Source organism: Acinonyx jubatus, chromosome D3, assembly GCF_027475565.1.
Source record: "Acinonyx jubatus isolate Ajub_Pintada_27869175 chromosome D3, VMU_Ajub_asm_v1.0, whole genome shotgun sequence".
Lineage (NCBI taxonomy): Eukaryota > Metazoa > Chordata > Mammalia > Carnivora > Felidae > Acinonyx > Acinonyx jubatus.
In genome coordinates, this window is record NC_069392.1 from 8,269,875 (window position 1) to 8,288,554 (window position 18,680).

General features: G+C 44.1%; 1 protein-coding gene and 1 long non-coding RNA gene across 3 annotated transcripts in view; one reads left to right on the forward strand and one right to left on the reverse strand.

Moving 5' to 3' along the window:
* ATP2A2 (ATPase sarcoplasmic/endoplasmic reticulum Ca2+ transporting 2) overlaps positions 1 to 18,274 on the forward strand; it is a 58,212-nt gene extending 39,938 nt beyond the window's left edge. The window contains exons 9-21 of one of the 2 annotated variants that reach the window (XR_003415598.2): positions 2,334 to 2,422; positions 2,807 to 2,909; positions 3,706 to 3,837; positions 7,231 to 7,353; positions 7,454 to 7,672; positions 8,452 to 8,787; positions 9,822 to 10,042; positions 10,456 to 10,658; positions 12,324 to 12,409; positions 12,675 to 12,808; positions 13,424 to 13,541; positions 13,630 to 15,214; positions 17,465 to 18,274. Coding sequence is in view for 1 of the 2 variants with exons in the window: in XM_027044207.2 (XP_026900008.1) it covers positions 2,334 to 2,422; positions 2,807 to 2,909; positions 3,706 to 3,837; positions 7,231 to 7,353; positions 7,454 to 7,672; positions 8,452 to 8,787; positions 9,822 to 10,042; positions 10,456 to 10,658; positions 12,324 to 12,409; positions 12,675 to 12,808; positions 13,424 to 13,541; positions 13,630 to 13,750; positions 17,465 to 17,478 (1,899 nt within the window). In the remaining variant the exon portion in view is untranslated. The remainder of the gene's footprint in view (positions 1 to 2,333; positions 2,423 to 2,806; positions 2,910 to 3,705; positions 3,838 to 7,230; positions 7,354 to 7,453; positions 7,673 to 8,451; positions 8,788 to 9,821; positions 10,043 to 10,455; positions 10,659 to 12,323; positions 12,410 to 12,674; positions 12,809 to 13,423; positions 13,542 to 13,629; positions 15,215 to 17,464) is intronic. The other variant, XM_027044207.2, reaches the window with a different exon arrangement.
* LOC128312457 (uncharacterized) lies at positions 3,974 to 7,458 on the reverse strand. Its single transcript, XR_008291813.1, has 3 exons — positions 7,045 to 7,458; positions 5,597 to 6,452; positions 3,974 to 5,467 (listed from the first exon to the last, which is right to left on the reverse strand). It is a non-coding gene; the product is annotated as an uncharacterized LOC128312457 (long non-coding RNA).
* Positions 18,275 to 18,680: the final 406 nt, after the last annotated feature.

Sequence of the window (18,680 nt, forward strand, 5' to 3'; positions counted from 1 at the left end):
AATGTAGGCGTCACTGATACTGCTGCATGTGATCTTGGACATGAATCTTTTCCTCATTTAACACTGGTTGCGTATGTTTGAATTAGAACCTTTTTTATCAGGAGTCATCACAGTTTTAAATCCTCTTATATAATTTCATTAAAAAAAAAAGACATATGTCTTGTTCGTGGCTCTAGTTCCGTTTCAGGGTTAATTTATATCTAAATAGCTTTTGAAATGAAGCTTTTTGGGCGCCTGGCTGGCTCAGTCAGTAGAGCATGTGACTCTTGATCTTGGGGTTGTGAGTTTGAACCCCGTGTAGGGTGTAGAGTTTAAAAAAAAAAGAGAGAGAGAGATGTGGGGCGCCTGGGTGGCTCAGTCGGTTAAGCATCCAACTTCAGCTCAGGTTATGATCTCACCGTTCATGAGTTCGAGCCCCGCATTGGGCACTGCGCTAACAGTGCAGAACCTGCTTGGGATTCTTTCTCCTGTCTGTGCCCCTACCCTGCTTGCACGCTCTCTCTCTCAAAATAAACTTTAAAAAATATGTATTAAAAAAAAAAAGATAAAACTTTCAGAACTTAAAAGTTTGTCCTATATAACAAGCAAAAATCTTGTGAGGCAAAAATAAGTTATTTTAATTTTTTTTTTTTAATGTTTATTTTTGAGAGACAGTGCTAGTGAGGGAGAGGCAGAGAGAGAAGGAGACACAGAATCCCAAGCAGGCTCCAGGCTCCGAGCTGTCAGCACAGAGCCCGATTCAGGGCTTGAACCCATGAACCGTGAGATCATGACCTGAACCGAAGTTGGATGCTTAACCAACTGAGCCACCCAGGTGCCCCTAAAAAAAAGTTACTTTAAAATAAGCATGAACTGATTTTGTTACTGAATCTGAGTTGAGATTCTCTGAAAAGATACCTTAAAGCACTACGTGGCTCTTTTTAAACTTGAGCTTAGTAGTTTTAAATTATTGTAAATGGTTTGATTATATATTTAAAATTTTTTAAATGTTTATTATTTTTGAGAGAGAGACAGAGTGAAAGCAGGGGAGGGGCAGAGAGAGGGGGAGACACAGAGAATCTGGAGCAGGCTCTAGGCTCTGAGTTGTTAACACAGAGCCTAGTGCAGGGCTTGAACTCACGAACCGAGAGATCATGCCCTGAGCTGAAGTCAGACACTTAACTGGCTGAGCCACCTAGGCACCCCGTTTTCTTCTTCCTGTCTCTCCTCTCTCACTCTCTCCTTCCTTCCTTCCTTCCTTCCTTCCTTCCTTCCTTCCTTCCTTCCTTCCTCTTCCTTTTTTAATGTTTTATTTGTTTTGAGAGAGCGCGCATAAGGGGAGGGGTGGGGGTGGGGGGCACGGGAGAAAATCACAAGCAGGCTCCAAGTTGTTAGTGCAGAGCCTGACTATAGGGCTTGATCCCCCAAATGGCAAGATCATGACCTGAGCTGAAATCAAGTCAGACAACCAACTGAGCTACCCGGCCGCCCCTGGTCATGTTCTTAATTGTTCATATTTCAGAGGCATTCTGGCACCATAAAGTATAGTTGAAGTAGCACTTTGTGTTTTTGTTCTGTGTTTTATGAGAAGGTGTTATAGTTTCAATTTGCATGAAAACACAAGTCTAAATCTGAGTCTTCCAAACCGGGCTTCTAAATCATGATTGAAAAGCAAACAGAGGGGGGCTGGGGGAACCTGATCTTTAAGAAACTAGCTCATGTCACTGGAAAATTAAGAATCCTTTCCTAAGCATGCTTCTGTCTGTGTTCCCTTGGTGATGTCAGTTCAGTCAGTTCTGCAGGCTCCTTACTGTGCACATGGAGTTATGCAGCTTCATAGAAAATGAGCTATTGCCACAATAAAAATAAGTGGGAAGGAGGAGAGAAGTGATTTGTCTTATTTTACTCAGGGAATGTTTATGCAGCTCTGAAATGTGAGTTTATTCTTCCCAGGCTTTTACTATTAGCTCCCAGGCATGACTACCTAATATTACTTTCTCAGCCAGCCATTTGAAATTGGGAATTCGGAGTCCTCTGAAGACTACTGCTGTGTCTTTGGAATTGAATGACCTGGAGTCCTCATAACTTAGATTTCATGTGGGTTGTCTTCTGTGTCTTTGGTGCCCCTGTTGTTTATTTATTCAGCACCTCTGTGATACTGTTTTTCAGACTCTTGGATGGATGGGGGAGGCAATCCTAAATAGCATCTAGTTGGAATAAGGAAAAATCTGATGCTGAGGTTCAGTTCATAAGTTTCATTAAAATTGTTTTCTTCCATGAGAAATGCTTTTTGTCTTAGCAGAGATTATTTTTTTCTGGCACATTTTAAACACTTGACGCTTTTTTTTCTGTAGATGTTCATTCTGGACAAGGTTGAGGGGGATACTTGTTCCCTTAATGAGTTTACCATAACTGGGTCAACATATGCACCTATTGGAGAAGTGTGAGTAAACCCACCTTATCATTTAAAGGATCCGTTGTAGCAGTTTGGTACTTGTATAGATTTAAGAGAAAACAGGTTATAAGTCAGTGACTTTTTTCATTTTTATTTAGCTCTGCTTTAGAGCCTAATTTTTCAGCTGGTTTGTTCTGTATTGATACCTGTGGTGGAAGAATTTCATTAATTAAGAACTTCTGGTCTTTACTGGTTGATTCCTAATATCAAAGACACATTCTGTTGTCTCCAGCATCAGATTTCTAAGAACCATCACTCAAATTCTTTTGAATACTTGCCAGGCTGTTGCCCACAAAATTATATTACAAATTAAATAAAAATCAATAGAGATGACCACATTATGCTCTAAAAATGTTTTTCTTCTTTTGATAGGCATAAAGATGATAAACCAGTGAAATGTCATCAATATGATGGTCTTGTGGAATTGGCAACAATTTGTGCTCTTTGTAATGATTCTGCATTGGATTACAATGAGGTAAGGCTCCTCATAAATGAAAAAGTAGACCTGGCTATTCTAGCTCAAAGGTGGGGTGGGTGGAATGAAAATCCAGCCTTCCTTCCTCTGGAAAGTAACAGTTTCTGATTTTATTTCCTCTTTCCATTTTATCCGAGTCAGCATGACCTAGTCAAAGAAAGCCGAGAGCCTTTCATAGATCCTCTGAGTGTTGCAGTCACTTTTAAACTAAGAGGATGTATGCGATGTTTCCTTTGGCTTGTAGTGTGGCTACCAAAAGTGAAGAAAACCTAGGAGAGGAAATGTTTTCCTGAAAGTAGAGGGTATTAATCTTGTTTTTTAAGATGGGTAGTATTATATCCTTGAGGATGAGCTGAGGCTTAGAGGGCTGTTTTGATGATGATGATGATGATAAAATAATATAAAATTTAAACAGTAGACCTTTTTTTCCTCCCTTTTTACTTACAGATTAACCCACTGGTTTCTAAAAGACAAGCCAGTCTCCATCAGAACCTGAATGTGAACTCTGTAGAATGATAAATAATGACATGCAATTTCACATACTTTTTGAAAGTTGTTTGAATTAATACTATGACTATTGGCTTCTCATAGTTAAAGGAAATAAAAAATATAGTTATTAGAATAAGATAAAATGTGCTTTGAGTGTATTTTTGTCTGCCTCATTTGCTCCAGAGTACGATAAAAACAGCCCCGACAATAATGGTGCAACGAAAGACAAGCTCTCCTCTGATGGGAAGTCTTTATTGATGAAAAACTTACTCACTGCTTTTTCACTTTATGCTTTTAACCAATACAGGCAAAGGGCGTGTATGAAAAAGTTGGGGAAGCTACAGAGACTGCTCTCACTTGCCTAGTAGAGAAGATGAATGTATTTGATACCGAATTGAAGGGTCTTTCTAAAATAGAAAGAGCAAATGCCTGCAACTCGGTCAGTATTGAAGTGTGGGGTATTGTGTGCACTGTCTTTCGTTCCCCGCCCTCTTGGACAAGTAGGTAGATTCATACCTTTCTCCTCAAACTGGCGGCATCTCCTTCTCTCATTTGCTCTCTGGTACAATAGTAGTATGTTTTTTATCTTAAAAGTTTCTTTGTTTTGTTTCCCCCTTTAGCACTCTGCTTCTTTTCTTTTCTAGTAAAATTTCTCAAAGTAGCTGTTCTAATGTATTCTCTTGTTTCACTTTTCTGATTTTCTCCAGTGCACTCCAGTCAAGTAGTTTTTTTTTTTTTTTTTTTTTAAAGTTTATTTTGTGAGAGAGAGAGTGCATGTGCAATCTGAGGAGGGGAGAGAGGGAGAGAGTATCCCAAGCAGGCTCTACAGTGCCAAAGCAGAGCCCGATGCAGGGCTTAAACTCACGAACCGTGAGATCGTGACCTGAGCTGAAGTCAGACACTTTGAGCCACCCAGATGCCCCTCCGGTCAAGTTTTTTAAGCATTTTGGTGAGCACACCAATGTCAGACTGTGAAAGGGTCCATCCAGTCCAGTCTGGCATTCACAGACAGGGAAACTGAGTGAGGCCTGCAGTGATGAGCATAGTTTCACAGGGTGAGGCAGAACTGGACTCCTTCTCTAGCACCCTTTCTTTGCATCATTTTATCTCCTTTATATTATCAAGAAAACAAAGCTCACACCAGAATTAAGGCCCTCCCCGCTGTGACATGATCCACACTCCACCATTAGCAATCTCATAGTCACAAGGGTCCTGGGCAGCTCCTGTGGCATCCATAAAATGGGAGATGTCCTGGTCTCCATTTTAGAGCCCTCACTCTCACACTGGCAGTGAGCTGGGGTGGGATAAAGGGGGCAGAGGGGCATCCTTGCAAAACCACATTGTCTGACAGCTCTATTAGTTGGTTTGACTAAGTCCCTCAGAGGCAACCTTCACAGAGACTGAGGGTTAGAACTGTTTGATTCTAGACCGGTAACCACTCGATAAAGGGAAACAAGTAGTATGGAGCTTACAAGCAGTGTGTTAACTGTCATTTTGACGGGACGTAAGGGCAAGGCTGTCTGTTCTCTTGTCTGCAGACTAAGCCATTTCTTGATCCTTGGCTGCCTCATTTTTTTGTCAGCAGCTGAGCGAGGAGATCAGTAATGACTGTCATTGGGGCTCCTTCACTGAAAATTTCCAGATCTGAACTCATGCCAGTCTCCGGCCCCTAGAAAGCAGGAACCTGTTGTAGTTCAGAGAGGAAGTGGGCAGAACCCAGCTTTTTAAGGCCTAATGGACTATCCTGATGCTGTTAGAAATGGCTGTATTCTTCTCTCCACCCAGGATGTATCTGGTGCCTAGATCTACACCTAAGAATCACTACACATTCCTTCAGTCTTTCTAGAGCATTTGGTGGAAATGCTCAATGGAAACTAAACACGTAAATACATACGAGTCAAATAATGCAGAATTCAGTGATGGTCTTTTTCTGCTTGAGGCAGCTCTGGCTGAGAGGATGACCATAGTCCACACAGCCTGGCAGAGAACCCACAGATGTCTGTCCACTTGTCACTGCCCACATTGGATGCTGAGGTTCTTGAGGATTTCTGCAATTACTAGCTTTGTATCTGAGTGGGGGATGGGGGAGGATCAGTGTAATTCACATAATTGAATAAAGACAAAACCATAAGATCATTTAAGTAGATACAGAAAGGGCATCTGGTAAAATTTGTGTTCATGATAAAAACTCCACAAACCTGGGCACCTAGGTGGCTCAGTCGGTTAAGCTTCCAACTCTTGATTTCAGCTCAGTTCGTGATCTTAGTTTGTGAGATAGAGTGTGGAGCCTGCTTGTGGTGGTTCTCTCCCCATCCCTTGCTGACTTGCTCACTCTCTCAAAATAAACTACAAAAACAAAACAAAAACAATTCAGCAAACCTGTCTTCAAGTTGAAGGTATATTTACACAGAGTCTGTACTAATGTCATACTTAGTAGCGACAAAAAATTTTCTGCTCTCAGTGTTTCTATTCAGTATTGTCCCAGCAGCCCCAGTCAATGCAATAAGACAAGAAAAAGAAATCAAAGGTATAAAAATTAGAAAGGCTAGTGTAGGGCACCTGGGTGGGTCAATGGGTTAAGCATCCGACTTTGGCTCAGGTCATGATCTCACAGTTGGTGGGTTCGAGCCCTGCGTCAGGCTCTGTGCTGACAGCTAAGCCTGGAACCTGCTTCAAATTCTGTGTCTCCCTCTTTCTCTGCCCCTCCCCTACTCATGCTCTCTCTCAAAAATAAACATTAAAAAAATTTTTTTACTGTTAAAAAGGTACAGTGTATGTTGTAGATAACATGGTTGTGTACACAACGCAACAGTGTCTGAATCCAAAGAGTCATTTTCAGTCATTTACCTGAGCTGTTGGTCTCTCCCTCTGTGAAACATTCCTTCATTTGTTCTCCTCCCTCCCATCCCTCTGCCAGCTCCTTGGCTGGATCTTACACATATGACCGGGGGTGGGGAGGCCCCAGAGCCCAGTCCTCAACCTTTTCTGTCTTTAGTTATTTCCATGAGCTCTTCTGGTCAGTGTGCTGGCGTCTAATGTGCAGGCTCCCTAAAGCTATTTAGAATAAAGAGAACAATGGCTTTTCAGGTGCTTAGTAGCCACATAGGACAGCTACATGAACAGCTCCCATAGAACATTTCCATCACAGTAGACACTTCTGTGGGGCAGCAGTGCTGTGGACCAACCATTCCTGCCCACGGTTGCCATCATCTCTCTTAGATTATTTGTACTAAATGGTGCTCCTTGTCCCCCTTCAACTGCGAGAGCCTGAAACCCTCCATCATCTTCCCATTTTCACTTGCTATAAAAGCCAATTGCTTTAAAGTGACTTTCAAAGTCCTACAACCTGCTTCTGTCCTCCCACACCTACTCCCCCCCACCCCCTGCCCACCGGCCATTACACTTCTCTCTTTTTCTTGCGACTCTTTCAGCTCTATGGCCCGGAGGCTCCTTGAACATGCCAGGCATGCCAGCCTGCACTTCGGCACTCTCAGCTCACACATCCTTCACATTTTTACTCAAACTCTGCCTTCTTCTGACTACTTTATGTAAAATTGCAACCTATACATACACAAATTTTCTATCTCCCTTCCTTGCCTTATCTAAACATTTTTTCCTCCATAGCATTTACTATATGTGCATTTACCTTCTAGTGTGTCTTTCCCAAATGAGAGGGCAAGTTTAAACTTCATGAGGGTGAGAACTTGTTCGCTGTCCATGGCTAAACCCCAGCACCTGTCACAGAATAGGTGCTTAATGAACATTTGTTGACCAAGTGAAAAATATTCAGAAATTGTTACCCAGTAGTATTCCATGCGTGTTCTCTTTTCAGGTCATAAAGCAGTTAATGAAAAAAGAATTTACTCTCGAGTTTTCACGCGATAGAAAATCAATGTCAGTTTATTGTACACCAAATAAACCAAGCCGGACATCGATGAGCAAAATGTTTGTGAAGGCAAGTACAGCAGATTGCAGTTGAGATGTTCTTTCCAGGATTAGGATCCTGGGTGAGCCCAGTAAGTACAGTTCCTGATCTAAATCTGTAACATTTCCAGGGCGCTCCCGAAGGTGTCATTGACAGGTGCACCCACATTCGGGTTGGAAGTACCAAAGTCCCTATGACCCCTGGAGTCAAACAGAAGGTCATGTCTGTCATCAGGGAATGGGGTAGTGGCAGCGACACACTGCGGTGCCTGGCTCTGGCCACTCATGACAACCCACTGAGAAGAGAAGAAATGAACCTTGAGGACTCTGCCAACTTTATCAAATATGAGGTTAGCTAACAAAATGCTCCTTCCCCCAAACCCTGCACACTCATTGTGTTCAAACAGCGCTCCTTCAGTAAAAGGTCAAATGAGTCTTGCTTTTGCCAAGAAAGAGGTGTGGTTATTTGTTTTTCTGCAGGCCAAATGCCCCACCATTCTAATTCAGCGTGCTGCTTCCAGCATGCCTAGTTAACAGTTTAATACAGGTCTGTTGCTTTCGAGGTAGGAAAGTCCAGACTTGAGCCAAAGAAACTTGTAAAAATGATTTTGCAACTCTTAAGTAAATTAAGATGTTTTAAAAATAGGGAATATTTTTTTAAACATTCGTTAGTTACTGAAGGTCAAAATATCCAAGTTGAGAGATTTCTTCTACTCCTCTGCTCATAGTAGAACTCTTGAATTCTGGGTGTGTGACTTCCTGAAGCACTGACCGAGAGGAATTAGGAAGAACTGGTCCTCTGGGCCATAAGAGTGGCCAGTATCAAAATGCTCTTACTCCTTAGTATGTTTTTTTCTTCCTTTCAGGATATTATCCTGAAAGTTAAAGGATGATTTGGTTCAAGAAGGTAGTGATTTTTTTATTCCTTTCTGGTTCATTGGAAGAAATACTATTCCTCATTGGATTTATATCTGTATGAATGTTAATCTTAGAGAAGAGTCACAGCTACAGAATTTACCATAGGAAAATGGGAGAGGCCTTTGCTCTTTATGTATAACTGGTCCTTGTTTTACATTAGGGGAGAAACTAGAACTTCCTGTTTTAACGTAAGATGATTCTTTTGCTGTAGACTAATCTGACTTTCGTTGGCTGTGTGGGCATGCTGGACCCTCCAAGAATTGAAGTGGCCTCTTCTGTGAAGCTTTGCCGGCAAGCAGGCATCCGGGTGATCATGATCACAGGGGACAACAAAGGCACTGCTGTGGCCATCTGTCGCCGCATTGGCATCTTTGGGCAGGACGAGGATGTGACGTCAAAGGCTTTTACGGGTCGGGAGTTTGATGAGCTCAGTCCTTCAGCCCAGAGAGATGCCTGCTTGAATGCCCGCTGTTTTGCTCGAGTTGAGCCTTCCCACAAGTCAAAAATTGTAGAGTTTCTTCAGTCTTTTGATGAGATTACAGCTATGGTGAGTACCTTTGGACTCATGCTACACAGATACAGCAAGTTGTAATTTTGACTGTTAAATTTTTAGTAACAGCTCCCAAATTCGGAATATCTTGATTTTTGTCATGATCAGAGCTGTTTCTCTAGGGTTCTGTTAACCAGTAGTTGGCATGCTATGTACTATTACCTTCAGGGAAGATTCTAGACTAGTTTACGATGTTGAAGTATGCCTTCTGAATCAGTCACAGGGAAATATGTGGTGATATCTAGTCTTTGTCTTGGTTAAAGTATACATGTTATCTCAAGTTTTCTAAAAATTGATTCAGGACTGAACTCCTCTGTTTTCTATTCCCAATCTTTGGATAACCCTACCTGAAATTAGATGTACTGTTGAAGCATTAAGAACTGCTTATTGGTGAGGCATTTCCGGGATTCTTCCCTTTGTGTGATTCTTCACCCAGACAAGTTCACGTTGTGGAGTGTTTGCTTTCTGTTGCTCGTCTGTGAAACTTTTTTAAAAGGTGTTATTTGAAAGAATATATTAACAGGTGTTCTTCCTTCTCTCAAAGGGAACCACTTTTCTGAATTGAATGTTGGGTGTTCAGTAAAAGTTTAAAAAAAAATGGGAGTGATAGCTTTGTATCTGTTGACGATATTTAGTATTTTTCTGATCTTTGTAAATGGCATGTTCTAGTTTCCTAGGATAGTGCACCTATTGTACTTGAGATCTGTCTGTGTGATACATGTGCTTCATCTTTACTGCCACGTGGGTGGTTTTGTGTTTTGTTTGGTAAAAAAATAATACAGAAGAATTTGAAGTCCCCTTTGTGCCACTTCCCTCCGAAGTCTCTTCGGTAAGCTCATTCACCGGTTGTACGTTTCCCAGGTGAAGTGCATTTTGTGACACCAATTTGTAAAACTGAAAATTCTCTAACTGTGCCCAGAAGCCCAAGGCTCCATTCATTGCCCTTGCTTCAGGACAGTGAAGCCTTTGTTGGGGTGCGTGTGTGAGGTGATGGCAGGTGTGCAGAAACCAGTTCTCGCTTTCCCTTTCAGACCGGGGATGGCGTGAATGATGCTCCTGCCCTGAAGAAATCGGAGATTGGCATTGCCATGGGCTCTGGCACGGCAGTGGCTAAAACCGCCTCTGAGATGGTCCTGGCCGACGACAACTTCTCCACCATTGTGGCTGCTGTCGAGGAGGGGCGGGCGATTTACAACAATATGAAGCAGTTTATCCGCTACCTCATCTCTTCAAATGTGGGGGAAGTTGTCTGGTGGGTCCCTGCGAAAGAGGACTTGTAGTCTTTTTTTCTAAAATTGGCTTGGGATGACCAGTTTTCCAGATTTGTTCATGTGGCAGCACCTTTGGTCTTTGTGCAGGAGTCGGGAGGGAGGAGTGAGAGGAAGGAAGGTAGAGGTTCATTTGGCTCACAGGAGAGCTGTCTTTGGCTGTCTTGGGCGGTGAAGGATGCCCTAGAACATAGAAATGAGTTTAACTATGGCCTTCTAACATTTTACTTTAACTCAAAATTAGGTATACTGAGTGTTTGATGATGGCCAAAAAAAGTTATTTCAAGCAGTCATTGTTACTGTCCATTGATTTTTGGGAGGAGGAGAGGGTACTAATGCTATTTAAATAGTGGCCAAAAATAATTTGGGGTCTTTCTCTTTCTTTGGGTGGAAACAGTATTTTCCTGACTGCAGCCCTTGGATTTCCTGAGGCTTTAATTCCTGTCCAGCTGCTCTGGGTCAATCTGGTGACAGACGGCCTGCCTGCCACCGCACTGGGGTTTAACCCACCTGATCTGGACATCATGAACAAACCACCCCGGAACCCGAAGGAACCACTGATCAGCGGATGGCTCTTTTTCCGTTACCTAGCTATTGGCTGTGAGTACAGTTTTTTATATTCTTGATTTAAAAAAAAAATTTTTTTAATGTTACTTATTTTTGAAAGAGCATGAGCAGGGGAGGGGCCAAGAGAGAGCGAGACACAGAATCCCAAGCAGGCTCCAGGCTCTCAGCTGCCAGCACAGAGGCCCGATGTGGGGCTTGAACTCACAAGCTGTGAGATCATGACCTGAGCTGAAGTCGGATGCTTAACTGAGAGCCACACAGGCGCCCCTATGTTGTTGATGTTTAAACGTAATCTTCATAAGCCAAAGTTTTGTAAATTCATCCCTTAACACACATTTTTTTCTTCTATCCCCATATTAGGGTAGCAAAAAATGGAGTTCAGTAAACTGTATGTCCAGTTTACAGGAAAGTTAGTCCCTTGTTTTTAGCATCCTTATCATCCCTTGGGACTTTGTGAATGAGATTTTCAGATTTAATCTAAGGGCAAAGGGATATAGGGGTGAGTCAGGGTCAGGCCTTATATCCCCAAGCTATGAAACTAAGCCCTGCTTCCCCTGAGTAGAGAAGGGTGATGTGCATTGATCTGCAGAGGTTGGTAAACACACAGGAGCCTCGACCACAGGTCATGTTCCTCTACATACATTGTTTCTGTAGACTTCATGCTCTTGGCCCAGCTGCTGATTCTTGTCCCCCAGCTTTAGAAAAGTGAGGCCTACAGAGTTTAAATAACTTCCCTGGGGTTCCATAGGAAGGTGTTTTGGTTTTGTTTTAATAAGTTCGCATGATTTAAAATTCAAAAAGGACACTGGCATAGCGTGAGAAGGTTCTCAGCGAGTCAGTTGCCCTCCAGCATTGGGTTTTTCATGTGCCCTCCCAGAAATAAGTCTAGCAAACAGATCTATTTCATGTATTTATTTTCATAAGTGTTGGCGTGCTGTAAACACCTGTGTGCTGAACCCTGTCTCCGTGTACCTTTTCCTGTTTGCCGGGAGTTGCCACATCGGTGTGTGTAGAGCTGCCTTGTCCCCATGCACCAGCTCTCTCTGCCCATAGCTGCCAGGTTAGGGGATGCACCTGTGTCGTGGTGGTGGGTGCTGCTGCATTGGCACCATCTTCACAGTGTCCAGCCCCTTGTTCTCCACTACCCCGTTGCTTTGTAGTAAACTTGTTGAGTTCAGAACTGATAGGTTGGGAGGGAGGGTGGTCCCAGAATCAGCTCTGGGTTTTTGGCATGTTGCCTGTGTTCCGCACTAACTGCTCTGACAGCATTTCCACGTAAAGGTTCTGCAAGGCCTTTGATAGAGCAAATAAGCGTACACCTGGGAGCATCAGTTTCCCTAAAAGTCCTGGGTGCTGTGATCTGAGCCAACACAGCAAGGGCTTACATAGAGTATGTGTGTACCTGCTGCCAGTTAGAGAAGGCATGGCTGTCATCGAGGTCCCTGCCAGTTGCAGTATTTCCTTTTTCTCATAAACTCTGGAGGAAAAGTTGCCTGGTTTTTCTGTACCAGACACCCCTCTCCTTGCAGAGACCCACCGTCAGCTGCTTGGGCTGATGTGAGTGAGCAGTTGCTAGTGGCAGCAAAGCTCTCCAGTGCCATCGACAAACCAGGTCTCATCTCTGCGGGGGATTGGCCTGTGAGGCAGAGCCCGCAGTATAAGCTGTGGGCTGCAAACCCTGCCTGTGTCTGTTACCAGGTTACGTTGGCGCTGCTACTGTGGGTGCTGCCGCGTGGTGGTTTATTGCTGCCGACGGGGGTCCAAGGGTGTCCTTCTACCAACTGGTACGTATCCACCTTTCTTTCCTGTACCTTAGAGGCAAAGCATAAGATTGCCCTTGAGTTTTTGTGGTTTCGGTGCCTACCAAATCATCTTAATGCGTAAATAATAAACAGTTGCATCTAAGATTATTCTGAAGGACCAGGGCTTCTCTGGTGGATGGCCTGAGATCTCCTGTGGGTCTGTGTTCTGAGATTTACTGTGTCACTGGGGCATGGACCTTGGAAATGGACTTGGCTGATCAGGAACTTGAATGGGTGTTTGTTGCAGAGCCACTTCCTACAGTGTAAAGATGACAACCCGGACTTTGAAGGAGTGGATTGTGCAATCTTTGAGTCCCCGTACCCGATGACAATGGCGCTGTCTGTTCTAGTAACCATAGAGATGTGTAACGCCCTCAACAGGTCAGTGAGTCCTCCACAGGCTGGGGCAAGAGCTCCCCCAGCCAGGGCCTAGGGGAACTGTGTGTCTTGCTTGATGGAGGATCTCAGGAAAGCTCCTCCCTCCCAGAAAGAAAAGAGAACAAACAGCACCGGTTTTAAAAGCTTAAGTCGTCATCACCTCCAGGAAGTAGTGGGAGTGTTTAACCACACATTCTTTATGAGACAGCAGAGGCCAAAAATAGGGACTTCAGAGCCCCTATACGCCAATGCCCACAGGGAAGGTGCTCTTGCTCTTTAGCAGTGAGATAAATGGTATCATCCAATTAAGCCCATGACAAAAATGGAAATCCCAAAATAGCATTAAGCATCAAGGGCAATTGAGAGCATCTTGGAGTCCACTGAAATCATCTGTGCCGAAGGAAGCCTAGATTTAAAATTGGAAGTTTGTCCTACATTTGAGCATTCTTCTTTAATTTTGCCACAGTAGAAACTTCACTCAAAAGAATTGGGTCAGTGGGCAATGCCAAGTTAGCCACTATCCTGTTAAAGCATAGCTCCGAATGGTCTTTGTCACTTGTAACAAAGGTGTTTGCCTTTTGGACAGGCATGTGTCATGTCCCTCTCCTTGTTCTGCAGCTTGTCTGAAAACCAGTCTCTGCTGAGGATGCCCCCTTGGGAGAACATCTGGCTCGTGGGCTCCATCTGCCTGTCCATGTCGCTCCATTTCCTCATCCTCTACGTGGAACCTTTGCCAGTAAGCGGTGGCGGGACCAGGACCGAGCTGGGGCCTAACTGCCTGTCCTGCAAGTTTGGGAACTTGACAAAGCTTCTTTGTATTTCAGCTTATTTTCCAGATCACACCGCTGAACTTGACCCAGTGGCTGATGGTGCTGAAAATCTCCTTGCCTGTGATTCTAATGGATGAGACACTCAAGTTTGTGGCCCGCAACTACCTGGAACCTGGTAAAGAGTGTGTGCAGCCTGCCACCAAATCCTGCTCGTTCTCGGCATGCACCGATGGGATTTCCTGGCCGTTTGTGCTGCTCATAATGCCCCTGGTGATCTGGGTCTATAGCACAGACACTAACTTTAGTGATATGTTCTGGTCTTGACTGACAGTTTTACATAAAGAAGATGTTTAACTTAATCAATTAATTTTTTTATTGTTTAAAGCAACTGTCTATTTCTGCTGAATTTTCACATGAACATACTGGCTGGTGAAGGAGATTTCATACTCTAGATTTTGTTTTGCTTTTTCTGACTCCAGTGGGGCAAGATTTTCCTTTTTTATACACATAATTAAAGTGTCCATTGACATGTACAGAGAACTAACACTATTTTATGCAAATATTTTTTTGTAGATGAAAAAGCATGTACAGTGTTCTGTTTAATACTCATCCTTGTATAAAAAAAATAGTTGAGCCAGCAGACATTGTCAGCAAATTAATTGGCAGCAGATTTTAGGAAATGAATGTGTGTGTTTTTTTTTCTAAAACTAAATAGCATGTATTGTGTCTTCTGCATGATCATCTGGATTTAATCTGAGATCACAGTCTAATTTTTATTCATAAGCCAATTTTTCTGCACTGAGCAGAGTACTGCTACCTCAGTCAGTATTTTTTGGTTTGCCACTCCCCTCACCCCCTGTGGCCCCCATTCACTTCCACCCCCACCCCCCACACTCCCAGCCCCGCTCGGCTGCTTCTCCTGTAGGGTTTTGATGGTTCTGTTTACATCAGTCTTAACAAGAGGTATGCCTGTTCTCGCTTGTGCAGAAAACATTGTTCCAGATACAATCGACTGGGTTCATGTCCCCCCACGTAGGTTTTAAGGTTATTTATTTAAATGTCTAATGTATTTTATTGTAACAGACATTGTTTTGCCAACATTGCCTATTTCAGTGGCACTTCACAATCTAGTCTAAAAGGAAAATAAAACATTTTAAATGGACAGAAAAATAACTGTCTTGTTTTTAACTTTTAAGTGGCTTAGCTTGAACTATCTAACAGCCGTGTCCAATTTTCTCTTAAGTTCTTAGCTCAGAACTTTAGCTTTACTGTGCTCTAGGGGAAGAAAGATCCTGTTCTGCTGCATAGGTAGTTGTAGGAGTTCATGTATATGTACCAGTTGTCATCTGTGATACTTTTTATGCAAGTTTCTGCTGGCCTGTTGTAGCCTGGTGTAGAGAACATAAGGGCGCGTGTGTGCGTGTGTGTGTGTGTGTTTTTGTAAAATCTGTAAATAGCACATGACCAAATGAACATATTGTATAGAACTATTTTTATTTGAACGTGGCACTAACCAACACCATGTTACTATGATAAATGTTTGCGCATGTTCGAGATCAGTCTTACCAACAGTGTGTAAGCCATTAACTGTCCTAACTATGGTGTTTTCCTCCAATGCCTTCCAACATCATCAACTAACGTGAGTATTCCCTGGAATCCAGATGCTTTAGCCTAAAGGTGACTGCCACCGAGTGAGCTAGCTGTGTGACATGAAAAAGCCCCTTGTGTCATGCACTGCTGTGCTCTGTGACAGTCTCTGAGTGCAGCAAGTGTACGATGCGTGGTACCTGTGCACACGGGGGCTGGGTTAGCTGACGCGAGGTGTGACATCTGTAGGCTCCATGCGCTGCCTTGGTCAGTGGCACAGCCAGATGTCAGGGAGAGCCTGGGGAGAGAGAAGCTCGTTTTGCTTTGGTCCAACTTACAGGCTGAGAGAATGCTGCCTTTGCTAATGCCAAGATGAGGACTCTCAAAAACTTGTGGTTCTTTGGTCTTTACTAGCTGCAAGGATTCATCCAAGAACCTTGCTACCTGGTTCATTAGAAAGCAAAAATCTAGTGAAAGCAAATAGTTGAACCAGTCAGTTCGTGTATCCAATAGGTTGGTCTCAAGTAGGCCACCTCTTTTCACCTTCTGGGTCCTATCCTTTGCAGCTGGGACTTGTCTTCTCTCTCTCCAGGGTACGTTAAAGCAGAGTTATTTAGGGCATGGCTCTGCTAGCAGCCAGCCTTGTCCGTGAGCCAGGGTGAAGGAGGCCTAAGCAGGAGCTCCCTCCCCATGAGGCCCTGAGTGTTCCTGTGAAGGCTCTGGAGGCCCAGATTTGGGACCAGCCAAAAGATGTGATGTAAAGGCTTCCAGTTTGGGGGAGAGTTGGTGGGAATCATCAAGCGGGGCAGGGTACTGCCAACTTGCAAGGTCCGAGTGTAAGGGGACAGAAGTCCCATCCTAACTGCATGAGGTCTCTGAGAAAGGGAGGTTGGTCGGTTTGGCAGAGCGTGTAACAGGGAAGAGGATGGGTTTTGCCAGTTTCGGCATCATGAGGCCTAAAAAGGACCAAATGCAAGGAGTGTGCCTTGGCTGCAAACCAGAACAGGATGTCTGAGCTTGTTGGGTGGTGTGCTATTCAATGGAAACCAAACTTACCCAATAGTCAGCTTTTCCTGACTTGGTTCCTCGAAGTAGTAGCCTTTACAAAAGAAGTTAAATGTTGTTTGCTGCTGTCGGAGAAATGCACAGCTCCAGATCAGCCTGGGCAGGCTGTTGCCTTGTGGTTTCTCAGCTTCAGGCCCATCCAGCCTGGAGGCAGTTTCAGCACCCGCTTCCCTCAGCCCAGGCAGCTAGGAGCATCCCCTTGTGCCCTCTGCTTCAGGCTTTGCCACATCAGCGCCTCCTCAGCAGTTGTACTGTTGTGGACGCATCCAGGGCCTCGGGCCTCCCACAGTGAGGGGCAGGTGCCCAGACCAGACCCATCCTCACCCAGCACCTGCAGGAAATTCCCAGGCGGCCTCTGCTTTTGCCGCCATCAGTACCGGTGTCCTTTTCAGACCTACCAGAACTTGTTCGTGTTCTCACCGATGGGCAGGTAGGCCTTGCACGGCTTCTTGGTTAGGCCTTTGCCTAAAAGATGGCGATGTCACACATCCTCCAGGCGCTCATCTGCACAGTGCAGGTGATACTTTCTATAGGGAGCTGCGTGAGCTCACAGACAAGCAGGGCGAGTGCCAGCCTCCCCGCAAGCAGCTGCTATCACATCACCCTCAGGGGCCTCAGCTCCCTGAATGTCCTTTAGGCGGCAGACCTTCTGGAATATGAGACCACAGGCATTAGCTCGGGGTCTGTAAAGCGGCTCCCCACTGCCTAGAGCCAGAGGGGTCTGCAGCGCCCATGGGCTAAGTCGGCCAAATCAGCTGTTGCCTTTTTAACATAACCACCAATTTTGTCAAAGCCACCACCGCTCAGCCAGCCACAGGAATGGGGTGGGGAGGAAGGGGAGGTAGAGGCTTCGCACTCAGCCGCACTGCTCGCCTGTGTGTCACCCTCCTTACCGTCCACACTGCTAACCGAGAACTCTTTCCCCTCTTGCCCATTGCCCTTCCGTGTCTGAAGCAAGAATGTGTCTGCCTGGTGGGGTTCTTCCATGAGCCAGGGTGGCCTTTGCTCTGTAGCCAGGTGACATGAAGGGTTTGTACCAAGCCAGTGCTTCTGGCTGCTGCCTGATGTAGGCAGCACCTCAGGGACAGTTAATCAGAAATGCTGGTCTTGAAATCTTAAAAAAATCAAACTGAACATTCCTTTTCACCATTCCTTGTCACTATTAATCTTAAATGGTTATTCTAACATTTCCTCCCCATATTTCATAAAGCTGATTTCCTCTCTCTTTCCTTTTCAGCAATACTGGAGTAACCGCTTCCTAAACCATTTTGCAGAAATATAAGGGTGTTCGGTTGCGTGCATGTGCGTTTTTAGCAACACATCTACCAGCCCTCTGCATGATTGATGTTGGGGGAAAAAGAAAAGTAGAAAAAAGTCCCCAACTCATTGTGTGTTATGTGGAGGAAACGTGTATTATCAACGGGTTTAGCTTTTAAATCAAAATAATAATTACAAATGTACAATTTAGCTTAATGAATCAGAAAGCCTCTCCAGCGAACTTTGGTTTCTTTGCTGCAAGAAGACTGAGGTTTTGAAACCTTATCTAAGAACTTAGAAGCCATCAGCCAAGTCTCCATATTTCTCTGTGCAAAATGTCATAGCTTATATAAATGTACAATATTCAATTGTAATGCATGCCTTCAGTTGTAAGTAGCTAGATTTCTCTATGGTGTCATTTAAACATGCTACTTTTTAATTGGCTCTGTACAGTTTGCTTATTTATAAATTTATTGAAAACACTGCAGGTGTTGAAAGGTTAAAACGTAGGCCTCCAGTTCATAACTTGTTATTTTTTTTGAGTGTGCAAACGGCTATTTTGCACTGTATTAAATGTAACTTATTTAATGAAATCAGAAGCAGTAGACAGATGTTGGTGCAATACGGATATTGTGATGCATTTATCTTAATAAAATGCTAAACGTCAATTTATCACAACGCATGTTTGACTTTAGACTGTAAATAGAGATCAGTTGTTTATTTCTGTGCTGGTATAGCAACAAGCATTGCACAGACATGGTTTCAGGTAAATAAATCTATTCTACGATAAGTTCACAGCGTGGTGCTGAGTGTTCTCATGCAGGAGGGGTGGGTGATATGCACTGAGGGCCTCCAGTCTTGCACCCTGAAGAGTTTTGGCTTCCACTGGGGGAAGGTCTTAGACTTGACTTTCTGGGTAGGAGAGCCAGGTGGTAGGAGGTCTGCTTGTATGACACGAGATCTGCAGAATGGTCTCCCTTCAAGTATGGGGAAAGCCGAATGTGAATGTCTTATTGGGGTTTTCAAAGAGTTGTCAGCAGCTTGGAGGATGCACCAATGGAGAGATGCTTCTAATACTGTTCAGATGGCAAATGTAAAATCCTACACTTCTGTGAACAGATCAACAGACGCTAGCGTTCACCCATTTGATGGTTACTTAGTGCTCCTCTACCAGGCACAGGGTTGGGGTGGGGTGT